The sequence below is a fragment of the Piliocolobus tephrosceles genome, chromosome 3 (genome assembly GCF_002776525.5).
Source record: "Piliocolobus tephrosceles isolate RC106 chromosome 3, ASM277652v3, whole genome shotgun sequence".
Classification (NCBI taxonomy): domain Eukaryota; kingdom Metazoa; phylum Chordata; class Mammalia; order Primates; family Cercopithecidae; genus Piliocolobus; species Piliocolobus tephrosceles.
In genome coordinates, this window is record NC_045436.1 from 111,121,728 (window position 1) to 111,137,485 (window position 15,758).

A 15,758-nucleotide genomic window follows, 5' to 3' on the forward strand; every position below is an offset into this window, starting at 1 on the left:
CGCCTCCCGGGTTTACGTCATTCTCCTGCCTCAGCCTCCGGAGTAGCTGGGACTACAGGCGCCCGCCACCTCGCCCGGCTAGTTTTTTGTATTTTTTTTTTTAGTAGAGACGGGGTTTCACCGTGTTAGCCAGGATGGTCTTGATCTCCTGACCTCGTGATCCGCCCGTCTCAGGCCTCCCAAAGTGCTGGGATTACAGGCTTGAGCCACCGCGCCCGGCCAAAAATAAAAATATTTTAAAAAATGGTTGCATGGGTGCAAAAGAGAAATGAAGAGTAAAAAAAAAGAAAAGGGAGAAAGAAAAAAGGAGGGAAAAAAGAGAAACGAAAGAAAGAGAGAGAATGACTAACAGAAACCTCTGATTTATTATGCTTTGATTTATTATGTTAGCTACAGTCAAAAAAGGCCTTCATAATGGCATAAACACTTAAAAGATAAAAGAATGAGGAGGTTTCCTCCTTTGAATTGTACCACCCTTTATATCTAATATTTGTAGAACACAATACACATACCACAGGTGAACCTGGTTACTGTAAGACCTTTCAGCCAGGGCATACCACCCTTCATAACAGGCTATGCTGGTTTTTTCTAAGCACTTGACTTTGAGATTTCTACAGATACGGGCTGGTAGGTTATAAATTATTGAACCCATACCAGCTGATCTTTATCTTGAATAGCACTAATCTGAAATGGAAATAAGTCAGCATTATCAGCATCCGACATCTTAATTAACATTCCGATACCAATCAGTGAGTTGGCTCACTGTTGTTTTAGAAATATTTCTGTGAACATTTCTGAAGTCATTTTGATACAAACTTGGAGAATGGTAACAATTTTATAAAAAGTATAAGCTCCAGTTTTGTGTATTAAAAGGCCTGTTGGTCAACACCAGTGGCATCACAAACTCTTGCATCAGGCTAAGCACATGACATGTGTTTAGTAATTACTTGTAGATCCATTGATTCATTGGTTGACTAATGTCAGCTATGATCCATCCTCCTGCCTGGAAGTTTCTTTCAGATGCTTTTCAAAATGTGTACAGATAAAGCAGATTCCCACCTCTCACAGCCTCAAGGCTCACATTAACTATTCCTGTTTTTAAATCCAGATAATGTACAGTCTCAGTGGCAGGTCAGTGTCACCGTTCCTCCATCAGTGACAGTAACCAGCATCCCAGGGGACTTAAAGGGTAAATGCCTTTAGGCCCTTGGATTAGTGCAAATTTGACATCTGTCGACCTTTAGAGAATACATCTGGCTTAATTGAGCAGGAAAGTGATGCTGGCAGAAAAAGATTAACATGCTCAGGTTAATGGTAACCTGGCTTTTCTTTCCTTGTTCTCTCCTGAATCCACATAAAATCCACCTGTGACTCATCGATACCAGGTGAGATTTTTCACACTGGCAATACTGATGGATCCCTGCACAGCTTTAAGCAAGCAGCTGCCAAGGGCTATCTCTCTTCTCTAAGACAAGTGGATTTGTCAAGTCCCTAAAATCATCTCAGTTTTGCTGTTGCCCTGCTCAGTGAACAAAACGAGGACAATAACTCAAGGAAGTTTTATGAGCTACACATTTTTATTGATTTGGCGGACTTAGTTATGAAAAAAAAAAAAAGTCCTCTTGGCTTCTCTATAGGTATGACCATCAAGGTAAACTCAATTTAAACCTTTCATTTACTGTCAGGATGCCTGCAGACCTGGCAATGCCCACAGGGGTAGCCAGTTCATCTAAAGACTGGCAGAAGACACAGAAGAAGGTGCAGAGGTGGAAAGGGGGAAAGGATAACGAAAAGGAAAATTTAAAAAAACACAGGCAGAAGTGCATAAGGAAATACCACATTATAATGAGCAATAGAGTGGTTCCTAGGCAGTTAAGACCCAGAGCCAGAATATCTAAGCTTGAATCCCAACTCTACCCCTTATTAGCTGTGTGACCTTAAGCAAGTTTCTTACCCTCTCAGTTTCCTATCTGGAAAATGAGAACGGTTATATCTACCTCATGAAATTGTGAGGATTAAACACCAAACACTGATAGAACGCTTACTATGTGCCAGGCACTATGCTAAGTGCTTGCATATCTTAACTCGATCCTCTCAACAGCTTTCTGAGTTGGGGGTGTATTCATTTTCTATGGCTACTGTAGCAAATTACCATATTACCATGAATTCTTTGGTTTAAAACAACACAAATTTGCCATCTTATAGTTCTAGAGTTTAGAAGTCCTAGAATCAAGGTTCCTTCTGGAAGCTTTAGGGGTGGAATCTGTTCCTTGCCTGGATGCTCTAGGGATGGAATCTGTTTCCTTGCCTTTTCCCGGATTCTAAAAGTCACCTGAATGTTCATGGCATTTTCCTTACTTCACTCTATCACTCCAACCTCTGGTCCCATCCTCGACCCTACTTTTCTGGCTCGTCTCTGTTGCCTCCCTCATATAAGGACTCTTGTGATTGATTATACGGGGGCTCACCCAGATCATCCAGGATAATATCCTAATGTCAAGATCCTTAACTTAATCACACCTACAGAGTCCTCTTTGCCATTCAGGGGAACACACCACAATTCTACGGATTAGGACAAGGGCATCATTGGGAGCCCGTTATTGTATCTTCCACAGGTGCTACTAATATCCCCGTTTCATAAGTGGGAATTGACATGCAGAGAGATTGACTAATGTGCCGAAAGTCATGCTTTCCCTCCTGACTTTCCTGCCTCTCAGTGGGTTAATGTTTATAAAGCACTTGGAACTGTGCCTGGTTCAAGGAAGCACTAAGCTGGGTTAACTCTGGTTGCTATAGCCACGTGTGTTAAGGTAGAATGGATAATAACTGCTCAGCTTTAAGTCAGTGGCACCAACACCAAAGGTGGGTCTGCCCTCCGCTGGCCTAAGAGTCTCTTTGTGCCCACGTACATTTGGAAGGCAGTCTGGTGTTGATAGAGACTTTGGGATTTGGGGAAAGGAAAGACTGGGTGGGAGCCCAGCTCCTTTCCCTCCAGCTGTGGGTCTTGAGCAGGCCACCTGAGCCTCACTATCTTCATCTGCAGGACAAGGCTAGAATGAGCACCCCAACCCTAGCATACTGGTGGGGTAATTAAGAGGAATCCCACTGGTGAAAAGTGTTTTATACACATCTAAATCAAAGATTAATCTCAGCAGCTATTCACATATATGTTGAGTAAAAGAAACATTGGTGTGCTATGATTTGAGTACAACAAGAGATGCTGGAAGAGAAAAAGGGAAGGATATGTCGGCATCACAACCCAGCACTCACCGCTACAGGTGCCCCGCCTGTTGTAGAAGCCTTTTCCACAGCTGCTATCACAGCGACCATCTCTCAGCACGTGGAGGGGATCTCTGCAGGCCAAGCAGTGCTTCTCCGCTGGGCCCCAGCAACTTGCACAGGACTCATGGCAGACTGCAGACAAACAGCAAAATCAGTGAGTAGCCTACAGCAGAAAGGACTGGTCATCGTTTTTCTTTTAAATGTTTTAGAATTCACAAGGAGGATGTCAGTTTGTTCCTTAGTTCCTAAACTGCTATTGACATATTCACACCTCAGGACAAACACAACACCCTCTTCTCCAAGGAACTGTTTCTGTTGGCCAGAAGTATAACTTCAGTAAAGTCTTGCTAAGGGATTCAGAAGAGGAAATCAGAGGTTTTTGAGAAATGGGATTTACAGAGAAGGAAATCATAACTTTCTAGAGAAAGATGGACTGGTTAATGAAATCAGATGGTCCTCCACCCCCTTGCCTTTTGTAATCACACCACGGAGTATCCACAGGATCACCACCTCCCAACGGCAGCACCATCAGAATCAGCTGAGGAGGGATACCTTGGACTCTAGTCCCAGATCCAACCTTCTGAGGACCCAGTCCTACTTGACATCTATTATACTTTGCCTGTCTAGCTCTTTCCCCCCAGTATTATCTGTCCTAAACATGTGTCTTAAGAACTCACAAAGCTTGCTCTTCTCTTATACCTTCAATTTCTTACTATAACTTGCTCCTTTAAGATTTTAAAATGTTCTCCCCTTCAGCATTTGATTTTTTTTTTGATTACTCTTCAAGCTCACTCTTCACCTTAGCACTTCTGCAGAAGGACCTATTCTGAATAACTGAATTTTTTCCAATTTGGCTAACTGTATGGCTAACCCCTAACATCCTAATTCTTAAAATGTTTCCTTCACAATGGAGCACCAACTAGTTTGCAGAGGCATTGATTCTTACCAAAATTGGTAGGTAGAATGAATGCCTTGCTGCTTGCAAGCAGCTTTGTAACCCTACCTTAGTAATTCAAGAAGGCATCCCTTTGGAGGCAGAAGGAAGGATATCTGCCTTGCAAACCTCAAGATCCAATTCTCTCTTCTCAGTTCTAAACTGCATAAGCAAGTCCTAATTTCAGATACTTTTTCTCCCCAAAAACGGTAGGGATGATTACGAATTGCATTAACTGCTAGAAAGGGCTCTGCAATAAAGAGTAACAGTGGTGGGGGTGGTGGGGACCAACTGTAGATCAAAAGGATGAGAGGCAGTCAGCCATACGGAATCGGACCATCACGAGCAACTCTCGAGGAGGGAAGGAGCACATGTGTTTGGGGAAACTGAGGGCTACCCCTGTGGCTGGAGTTTGCGAGGCACAGTGGGGGGCCATGGCATGATCCATGGCTGCAGCCATAGGCAGAGGCCTGGTCAAACTTGACCTTGGAGACCAAGGAAAGAAATTAGGACTTTTATCCTAATTACCATGTGAAGTCATAAATGAGCTCAGACAAGACAGACAGAAGATCTGATTGAGATGTTTCAAACCACTCTCTGGCTGCCATGTAGAGAGGGTATAAGGACTTGCTAGCAAGCAGGAGACCAGCACGGAGTCTACTGCATGACCCAGGTGAGAGAGGACTTGGACTAGTGGGGTGGGAAGTGGAGACAAAGGAAAATTTCCTTATTTATCATCTGGTTCCCTTGTGAGACTGTAAGCTCCATGAGGGCAGGGCCTATTTCTGTTTTGTTAACTCTGTACCAAGCACACTACTTGTGCTTTACAAATGTCTCTTGAGTAACTTCATTTATATTTTACTCCTTATTTATATTTTATAAATGTTACATGAGAATATTGTCCATATGCAGGATAAGTTTAAGGATAAACTTATCCTTAAGCTTAGGTTAAGTTTTAGTTATAATTTACTTGGTACTAAATTATAGTTAAAGATGTGGATGCAAAGATCTCAGTAACAAATTCTACCCTTAACACACATGAAATCTGCCTGGCATTCAGGTATTCTACCACCCTTTCATTACAGACTGTAGTCATCACCTGAAGAGTCAATGACTGTTCATGCCTTTGCCTCACTCACTCTGGAGTTGATCTAAAGTCATTACCAAAACAAACAAACAAAAAATCTGCTCTCATTTCTAAAAAGTTATGCCAAGTTGATACATCAACATTCAACAGAAGCACACAAGGACGCAGGTAAGGCACGTTCCCAGCTGGCCACAGGTAAGCCATGTTATCTGAGGTCTGCTGCAGGAACACTTAGGACACTCTGTTGCCTAGGTGCACTGGTGACATTGCACAAACTGCACTGGGCATAAGTGCCAAGGATATGATGGATGGAAAGTGAGGCTAAAAAGACAACAGGGGTCAGACTTCCAAGTTCAGATGGGCTAGGGTGCAGACCTTGGACTTTGTGCCATGGAAAGTTTTCATTAGGGCAGTGGAATGATCACTTCTGCTTTTTAGGGAGTTCATTCTGGCAGTGGGGAGAAAAGAAAGTAACTCAAGACATCTGCAGGGAATGAAGTCATCTTTGTCCAGAGGTGCAAAGGATATAAGAAATTAAAGCACAGCTCCCTAGCTCTCTTCAGCGACTGGTGGAATAGCAGCACAGACATGCAGTTATACTGGTTGTTAAAATAGTAAAATACTTTCAAACTGGTTGATAAATGGCTGTCACCCTGAGCTTCATCCTCGGAATCTCCACCCGACATCATGCTCCACAAACAAAGGTCTGACACAGGAGAAGGTCTGGGGGTCCCCCTCCTTCTCTCTGATGTGCATCTGTGCCATACTGCTTGTTAGATATTTTTACTATACCCTTGGTGTTACCAATCAGGACTGACACCAAAGAATGAGCAGGATGGCCTCAATCAACAGACTTAGGGATGGCATTCAGGCCCCCCACAAACTGAGCTCTCCTTAACTTTCCAGCTCCATCTTCTACTACACCTCTCCACGCATACCAATTCTATAAAGCAGGGCACCCTACGTGTGCCATGTGCCCATCTGTGAGTTCTGGATGCCCCACACAGGATTTGCCCAGCCCACAGTGTTTCCAGCTCCTTCCTTAGCTCCTAAAATCCTGTTTATATTTAATTTCCTGTTTATATATCCTAAGTTGTCACTACTTCTGTGAAGCTTTGCTAAACTTGTCTAATACCCTTTCTCTATGTTCCTGCAGTGTGTTGCATATGCCTCTCTTATTATATTTATCCTACTGTACTAACTTACTCAGTTACGAATCAATCTCAATGGAACTCAATCTTCAATGGAATTCAATACCCTCCCAAACGGGGACCATGTTTTAGTCATCATAAACCCACAGTATCCAGACTGATGCCTGGCACCTACACTCATTAAGTGTAGGCTAAATGAATGTACAGCAGATTTTTAAAATTGGTTATGGGGGATTCATCCTTTTAGTTACCTTCTACATGGAAGCAACTCACCACAAGGTCGTAGTCTTAAGACATAACTTAAGAGAAACTTGAAGCTGTAATATGTACTTAATAAATGCTGAAGTCCAAATCTGCTTATGATGATAAATACTGATGCTGCATCTATATAGAGTACCGAACATGACAGTGGTCCTACTGTTTTTTTACATATTACGTAAAAGACATGTTCCATGGCCAGACACTACAGCAGAAGGAATTTTTATTTTAACACAGGAATATGCTGAGCTGTCATTTCTTATAATGATATACTTCCACCGTGGTTTCTTTAAAATAAATTGTATTGGCCCGGCGCGGTGGCTCAAGCCTGTAATCCTAGCACTTTGGGAGGCCGAGATGGGCGGATCACGAGGTCAGGAGATCGAGACCATCCTGGCTAACACGGTGAAACCCCGTCTCTACTAAAAAATACAAAAAACTAGCCGGGCGTGGTGGCGGGCGCCTGTAGTCCCAGCTACTCGGGAGGCTGAGGCAGGAGAATGGCATAAACCCAGGAGGTGGAGCTTGCAGTGAGCTGAGATCCGGCCACTGCACTCCAGCCCGGGCAAAAGAGCAAGACTCCGTCTCAACAAAAAAAAATAAATAAATAAAATAAAATAAATTGTATTGTGTATATTTACGGCATACAACACGATATTATAAGGTGTATATATAATTTATACATATATTTATATATAAGGTATATATTTAAGGTATGCAACGTGATATTATAAGGTGTGTGTATATATATTTATATATACATCATTATAAAAAGGTGTGTATATATACACCTTATATCACATTGTATACCTTAAATATGTACCTTATATATATTTAATAATATATATTTATGTTTAATACACCTTATATTTTATAAGGCTAAGTATATATATACACCTTATATTTTATGTTTTATATAAGGTGTATATATATGCACCTTATAATATGTTATATACCTTAAATATATATACACATACTTTATAATATCATGTTGTATACCTTAAAATATATATATAAAGAGTATTAGTGTATATATGGAGAGAGAGAGAGGAACAAATTAACATACCCATCTTCTCATACAGTTACCCATTTTCCCCTCTGTGGCAAGAACAGCTATCATCTACTGATTTAGCAAAAATCCCACTGTGTTTGCAATTGATTTCTAATTTCTAACACTGAACATATGCTACCACAGATTATCTCTTACATGTGGCTTTTGTTACATTTGGGTTATTATAAAAAATAAGAGGTCACTCCCTGACTTTTCACCATAATTTCTCTTATGATACATTTCAGATCACACAGGGTTTGAATTACATATTGTGAACATTGTGGCAATAAATTTTAAAAGAGGGTGAATAAGAGAAAGCTGTCTTTTTGTTTCACATGCAGCAGATAATTTATTTGGTAAGGTCCCTGACTTTTCTGGAGCATAACCAGACATGTGTGGGCTTCCTCAGCAATTCATTTCAAAAATGAAAAGGAACAAATCACTTTTCTTTTCGCAATTCTTTACTGAAACCCTACTCTAAAAATAACACGACTCTTTTTGTATCTGATACTTTTGAAATAGAAAATTGCTTTAAAAATTTTTTTAAGCTACACCTCTCTAAGAATAAAATGCAGCCCTTTTCCAGGGAAACATTAAAAGCACTCCCTATAATCACCTTATTTTCCACAAAGCCTTCCGAGACCCAGAGCAGTGGATACAGACACCCGTGTGCTCTTCTCTGTGACCGTTTGGTGTAAGTTTCCAGAGAATTAGCACAATTGATCTGTAGTTCCTCTGAGATTCATCAGTGAGGCTGGAGTTCAGATTTTCAAACTGCCAAGATGTTTTTACTCACAACTGCACAGAAAAAGCCCAAACTTCAGGCACAAGCAGGTGTGATATACGCAAATCAAATTCCTTCATTCTGTTTCTTATCCAGTTTGTGGCAACTGCCAGCTTTCATTCTCGTCTCACAATGACTAGGTAGTACTCGCCAAGTTTTGAAGTATTATCAGGAGGGTAAATTTTCAATAAGAAGTTCTTGTTGGATGACAAATCTTTTCTGTCTTGAACTCAACTTCACTGTTCCTTGGTTTCCTAATCTGTAAAGCGGAAATAATAATATTTGTTGTACCTAATTCATGAGGACATGGAGAGATGACAAGTTTGGAAAAGCAGAGAATGTGTGTGATCATATGAATGGCATGGGGGGATCTGCATTTTGTCTCAACTGCTGTCAAAAGCAAAGCAGTTTTAAAGAGACAAAATTAAAGGTCAACACAAGACAGAAGGGGGAAGGATGGAAAAGACTACAGGAAAGGTTGGCTCACTTAGAAAGGAAGGGAAGGGAGGCCAGGCGCAGTGGCGCACGCCTGTAATCCCAGCACTTTGGGAGGCCGAGGCAGGCGGATCACGAGATCAGGAGATCGAGACCATCCTGGCTAACCCAGTGAAACCCCGTCTCTACCAAAAACACAAAAAATTAGCCGGGCGTGGTGGTGGGCGCCTGCAGTCCCAGCTACTCGGCCGGAGAATGGAGTGAACCCGGGAGGCGGAGGTTGCAGTCGAGATCGCACCACTGCACTCCAGCCTGGGCGACAGATATAGGCTCCGTCTCAACAAAAAAAAAAAAAAAAAAAAAAAAGAAAGAAAGGAAGGAAGGGAAGGGAAGAATTATAGCCTGCAGGGATTCAGCCAGCAGCCATATGAAGGAGCTCCAGCCTCTCCCAGGGGCTTCACACTTAGAAGCTCTTTCCTTGCAACCTCTACAAAACAACCGCAAAAGCTCTGAAAGTGACTGGAATTACCTTAGTGAGGCCCTGATGCCTGAAAGACCACTTCCCCCTCCCCAGTCACAGCCCCACAAGAGGCCAAGCCTGGTTGCCTGAGATGCTAAAACTCCAGGCTGATTTAAAAGAAGTTCCAAAGAAATCTGAGCCATCACAATTTTTGATCCTTTTACTCCAATATTCTGTCCCTTCCCAGACCGGGCCTCTGCCCGCTACTGCCTTCCTTTGCCAGTTGAAGGCTTTCCACCTGAAATGAGAATGTCTGGTCTCCACATATTCTGAAAACTCATAAGTACTCGAGGAACTTCATAATAGAAAAAAGTACGAACAGTAAAAAAAATCTTCAGCATCATCAAAAGCTGGAGATACGCAAACCAAACAGGAGAGCAGCAACTAGATGCACTGGATGAGACATGCACATTACATTTTTAAACTGCAATTACTTTTGCACCACCTAACAACATGTGTACATCCTAGAAACAGTGCTTAGTGAGAAAAAAAAAAGAGTCAAGAAAGAAGGAAATATCTGGTCGAGTGTGGTGGTTCGCGTCTGTAACCCCAGCAGTTTGGGAGGCGGACGCAGGCGGATCACTCGAGGTCAGGAGTTCAAGACCAGCCTGGCCAACATGGTGAAATCCTGTTTCTACTAAAAATACACAAAAATCAAATTAGCCAGGTGTGGTGGCACACGCCTGTAGTCCCAGCTACTCAGAAGACTGAGACAGGAGAATCATTAGAACCTGGGAGGTGGAGGTTATAGTGAGCCAAGATCATGCCACTGTACTCCAGCCTGGGTGACAGAGTGAGACTCCATCTCAAACAAAACAAAACAAACACACAAAAAACGAAGGAAATATCTACCCAGGCATACAAAACAATAAAAGCATATGCATACAAAAAGTATACACTAAATCACATTAGTGTAGTTATTTAAAAGGGGAGCTGGGAAGAAGGGGAATGGGAATAGGGCATGATAACAAAAGGAATAGACAGGCGGATGGATAGGCAGACAAATAAGCAAGAGGACAGCTTGGCCCAGAACAATGGTGAAAATGACGAGCATGATTAACTCCACAGGCTTCATAAGAATCCCAAAAACACGTAAAAGAAAAAAATTAAACAAGATTTCATTGTACGTCAATCAAATTGACAATTTAAGAAGGCTTGTAATACCTAGTGTTGACTGGAGTGCTGGCAAGTAGGCAACCTTATACATTTCTAGTAGGAGTACAAATTAGTGCAACTTTCTTAAAAGAGTGTAATATGTTACTCCATGTCAAAAAGCTTAAAAACCGTACATAAACCTTTGGACTCGGCAGTCACATGTCTAAAAATTGATTCAAAAATATTTACCACAATTTCTACTAAAAATGTTTGCATCATGGTTACATATAATTTAAAAAATTAGGAACAAATATCAAACCACAGAGGACTGGCTAACTGAATGACTGCATAGCCAGAGATGGAAAATTATACAACAGCTTTAAAAAGATGTTGTAGAAGGATAAGTAATAACATAAAGAAAGCAAGCAATAAAACTGTAAATAGAGAACAATTTTAGTTTTGAAAAAAAAAAAGTGTATGCACATAGACACACAGAAAGATATCTTTATAAATTAGGAAGATATACACCAAAATACTAACAGTAGTGATTTGGGGGAGTTTGAGTTAGGAATTTTAGCTGACTTTTTATTATACTTCGTATTTTATTGACTTTTATTATTTTTTGGAATAAACATAAATTCATTTGGTACTTGGGGGGAATTTTAGTAATTTTCCTAATAGTGGAGGGAGGAAAGCTACAGTCCTTTTCCCTAAGGTACATGCTAGGTAAATAGCTTGTTAACCTAATAATCATGATTGTGATACAGCTGTGATTTACCTGTCTTGGGTAACATACTTGAATTTTTAGCAGGGTCTTTGGTAGACACAGAACTTGAACCAAAGGAAATTACGTCCCAGCCAATGAAGACTTCGGCAGGTCCACATGAACTTTTCATTGGTTCATAAGTCAGAGGACAAGGCCAGACATTCAGCTCATCAGGAGTATCTGGTAAAGTTATCTCTTCTATCTCCTGCCCCTCTACCTAGATTCATGAATCGGCAACACAGGTATAATCCAAGGCTTTTCACGACCACCAGCTTCTACTCATCCTCTGTGACCACTGAAAACCCACAGCTGCTAGGACTCCCTGTGTTCTCTCCCAAATCCCACACCCAGTGGCCCCTGTTAATTAAATGCCTATTTTCTACTCCAGTGATATCTTCTGAAATTGAAGAGCCAAAGGCGGGACCGCCAACCAAAACAACCTTTTGATGGGGGGAGTTCTCAGGCCTCCTGGCTGTACTAACACAGCTGCTCAGATCTCAGCAGCACTAACAGGGAGGTGCTGTTAGCTCTGTGGGCAGCATAGAAGCAGGGGAGGGCAGAACAAGGACAGTGCTTGGGTGGGGAATGAAGAAGAGAAAGAATGTATGCCATATAGTCTTGCTAAAATAACTGAGAACCTTCCAAACTGGGCAGAAAGTCGGAAGACTTGTCACTAGTTTGTAATCCATAGCTGAAATATGGATTCAGATTTGTCAGGAAGAATGGGATCTGTCTGAAAGATAAACTCTGTGGCATCAGTGGAAGGCTTTCTCTGCTGGTATGTGATACTTTTGTTCTGTCATTTGTCTTCTGGCATATACAGCGAAGGTCTAGAAGTGGCAAAGACGAATGCCAAACACAGCCAGCTTCCTGCCAAAGCTCAGGTCCCAGACACAACACCACCAGCTGTTTTTCCCTCTTCTCTCCGTTTATTCTGTACATGAATATAATATCCAAAGAGAGAGGGGCCTTGGAACACTGTTGTCACCTGCCTCACTGGGTCTTGCTTACTCCAAAACAACTTACATTCTAGGAAGGCAATCCTATTGTCTTCCCTTCTGAATGGCCTGAAATACTCCATGGACACGACCCAAGTTTTGAAGACAGTTTATTTTATGAGTTATCTTCCCAACTCTGATAAAGCACACAACTATGTCAAACATGAGGAAAAGAGAAGAAAAAGAGGAGTGAGAAAAATAGAGAGTCTGTAATTTTCCTGAGGCCACAACTAGCCAGAAATTGAGGACAAGGAGCAAATAGTAGAAGCCAACTGGAAGATAGGTCATATGGGTCATATGTAAGCCAAAGTTTAGTCATACCTGTACATTTCTGTCCATTCCTCTCCATGCAATGGTCTATCACATTTTTTCTATCAAAAATTATTCCAAAGGGCCATAGATACACTTAGCACCATGTGAAATTCAGAAGCATATGACATGGCCCTGCCCAATGACTGATCATTTCCTATCATAGTCCCTTGTAAAGTATCTTCATAGCACCGATAATAATAATTTCATGTAATGATAACTATCTAAGTATTTAAAATTATCTTGTTTATTTGTTTAGAGACACTCTCCTCCCATTGAGGAAGTTAAATTCCTTAACTAGAGGGAAGTTTTCTGTCTGCTTCACTCTGAATCTCTGATGTCTGGGACAGGGCCTGGTACATAGAAGAGGCTCCACCAATATTTATGTATGAACAGAATGGGAGAGACAGGAGGTACCACTTGAAGAAATAAGTCACCTTTACGAGAAAGTCAGCAAAAATTTAGTAAGAGACCATAATTGCTGTAGAAAGCCAAAGAAGTTCTGAACAATGCATAGGATGTAAAGAGTAGAACAAAATGAGTGAAGGCAGTGGTAGAAACATGCAGGGCCCCTAAACTGAGTATGTGACCTGGCAATGAAACTGAGACTGATCCTCCAATCCTGGGGTATGTTGCAAGGGCTACGGAGGTGACACCACCTTGGCAATGACCATCCCAACAGAGCAAGGAGGGCCCCTGTCTTGTGAGGAGGGCTCCTGGATTTCAGAACACCTAGTTTCATAGGTGCCATTGTCAAGAGGTCCACCCAGTACACAGCTAGGCTGGGATAAGTCATGTGTTGGAACACAACACCAAGACCCATTAAACCTCCACCGCTTTGGACCTGACAGTGCAGGGTCAGTGCTTCATTTCTGCAAATGACTGGCTGCTCCAGTCAACCATAGTTCCAAAAAATAATTAACTTGAGAAGGTCCTCTGCTCAGGCCATAGCTTTTAAATGTCAACTAGGTCAACATCCTAGATGTAAATGTTATAGGTTTTTTTATTATAAACTTTTCCTCTAAATATGTCACAATATTGGCTAAGAAACAAATAATCATAGATTCTCATTATTTAATCTGAGCACTTAAAGAAAATTTTCTTTCCTTTTTAAAGAAAAAGGGATTTTAATTTACTATAAAGAATACAGTATACTGTTCTCTATATATTTACTTCTCCATAACATATAAAAGCAGATTTTATTTTAGATAAGACATTAATGGCAGAAAACTTCTTGTTTAATGTAAGCTATTTGTTTTTTATCTCTATAGGTTGAAAAATAAAGGAATGGTTTCAATAATGTCAATAGTTGCTTTTTATTGTCCACATACTAAGGCCAGGCATAATGTATTTATACATTTCAAACAGCTTTTCTAACCTTCATGATAATGGTTTAGAGTAGATAATATCATCCCCATTTTGCAGTTGAAAAAAATTGAAGCGAGAGGTTAAATGGCTTGCCAAAGGCCTCTTGCAGCAAGTGGTAGAGTTGCCATTCAAAATAATCCTATCCCTTATAATCCTGTAAAATGTTCAGTTGCTTGCTTCTTTACATCTCAAAATCTGAGAACATATAGCACTCCAATATAGAATAAACTTCAAAGGCTTTTTGTTTTTTGTTTTTGTTTGTTTTGTTTTATTTTACATCTCCACAAGCAACAACTAACCTGCCTTGACTGTGAGCTCACTATAGGCAAAGAGTGAATCTTATTTACTTTATATGCTTCATGTACTCAGGACCCAGAACAATGGTCAAAAAACAATGAAAGGGAAAATGAGATAAAAGGAACAAGGAAGAAGGACAATGGAAAGCAGAACCCAAGTCTCTAAACTTATATGAAAGGCTTTCTAGACACCAGGAACCATCTTCTAAACCAGGGGTTCCCAACCCCCCGGCACAGATCAGATTCAGTCTGTGGCCTGTGAGGAACTGGGCCACACAACAGGAGGCAAGCAGCGGGTGAGCAAGCAGTGTCACCAAGCTCTGCCTCATAGGAGCGAATGCGAACCCTATTGTTAATTGCCTATGTGAGGGATCTAAGTTGCAGCTGCTTATGAGAATCTAACTAATGACTGATGATCTGAGCTGGAACAGTTTCATCCCGAAGCCACCCCCAGCTCCCCGGTCCATGGAAAAGTTGTCTTCCATGAAACTAGTCCCTCGTGCCAAAAGGGTTGAGGACTGCTGCCCTAAATGGAGTATGTGAATTTACTCATTCAATCTTCATGGCAGTACAATGTGGCAGATATTACGTTCCTGTTTTACCCATAAGGTAATTGAAGCGTGGAGTTAAAGAATAGGTAAGTGACAGAGGCAAGATTAGAAACCAGGTGGTTTAGGCCGGGCGTGGCAGTTCAAGCCTATAATCCCAGCACTTTGGGAGGCCAAGGCAGGCGAATCACCTGAGGTAAGGAGTTTGAGACCAGCCTGGCCAACAGGGTGAAACCCTATCTCTACTAAAAATGCAAAATTAGCCGGGCATGGTGGCACTTGTTTGTAATCCCAGTTACTTGGAAGGCTGAGGCAGGAGAATCACTTGAATCCAGGAGGCAGAGGTTGCATTGAGCCAAGATCATGACAAGGGCAAAACTCTGCCTTAAAAAAAAAAAAAAAAAAAGGTAATAAATAATAGAAATCATAAGCCAATTCAAACAAACAAAAAAGAGGCCGGGCGTGGTGGTTCACGCCTGTAATCCCAGCACTTTGGGAGGCCAAGGCAGGCAGATCACTTGAGGTCAGAAGTTCAAGACCAGCCTGGCCAATATGGTGAAACCCCATTTCTACTAAAATACAAAAATTAGCCAGGCATAGTGGTGAGCACCTGTAATCCCAGCTACTCAGGAGGCAGGAGAATCACTTGAACCTGGGAGGCGGAGGTAGCAGAGAGCTGAGTTTGTGCCACTGCACTCTAGCCTGGATGAAAGAGCGAGACTCCCTCTCGAAAGAAAGAAAGAAAGAAAGAAAGAAAGAGAGAGAGAGAGAGAGAGAGAGAGAGAGAGAGAGAGAGAGAGAAAGAAAGAAAGAAAGAAAGAAAGAAAGAAAGAAAGAAAGAAAGAGAGGAAGGAAGGAAGGAAGAAAGAAAGAAAG

The 15,758-nt window shown here is 41.5% G+C and overlaps 1 protein-coding gene across 2 annotated transcripts in view; it reads right to left on the reverse strand.

Moving 5' to 3' along the window:
- The window catches only part of FRAS1 (Fraser extracellular matrix complex subunit 1), a 452,974-nt gene that overhangs the window by 229,979 nt on the left and 207,237 nt on the right, over positions 1 to 15,758 (reverse strand). For both annotated transcript variants that reach the window (XM_023222483.3, XM_023222482.2), the window contains exon 15: positions 3,271 to 3,414. In XM_023222483.3, the coding sequence (XP_023078251.2) occupies positions 3,271 to 3,414 (144 nt within the window). The remainder of the gene's footprint in view (positions 1 to 3,270; positions 3,415 to 15,758) is intronic.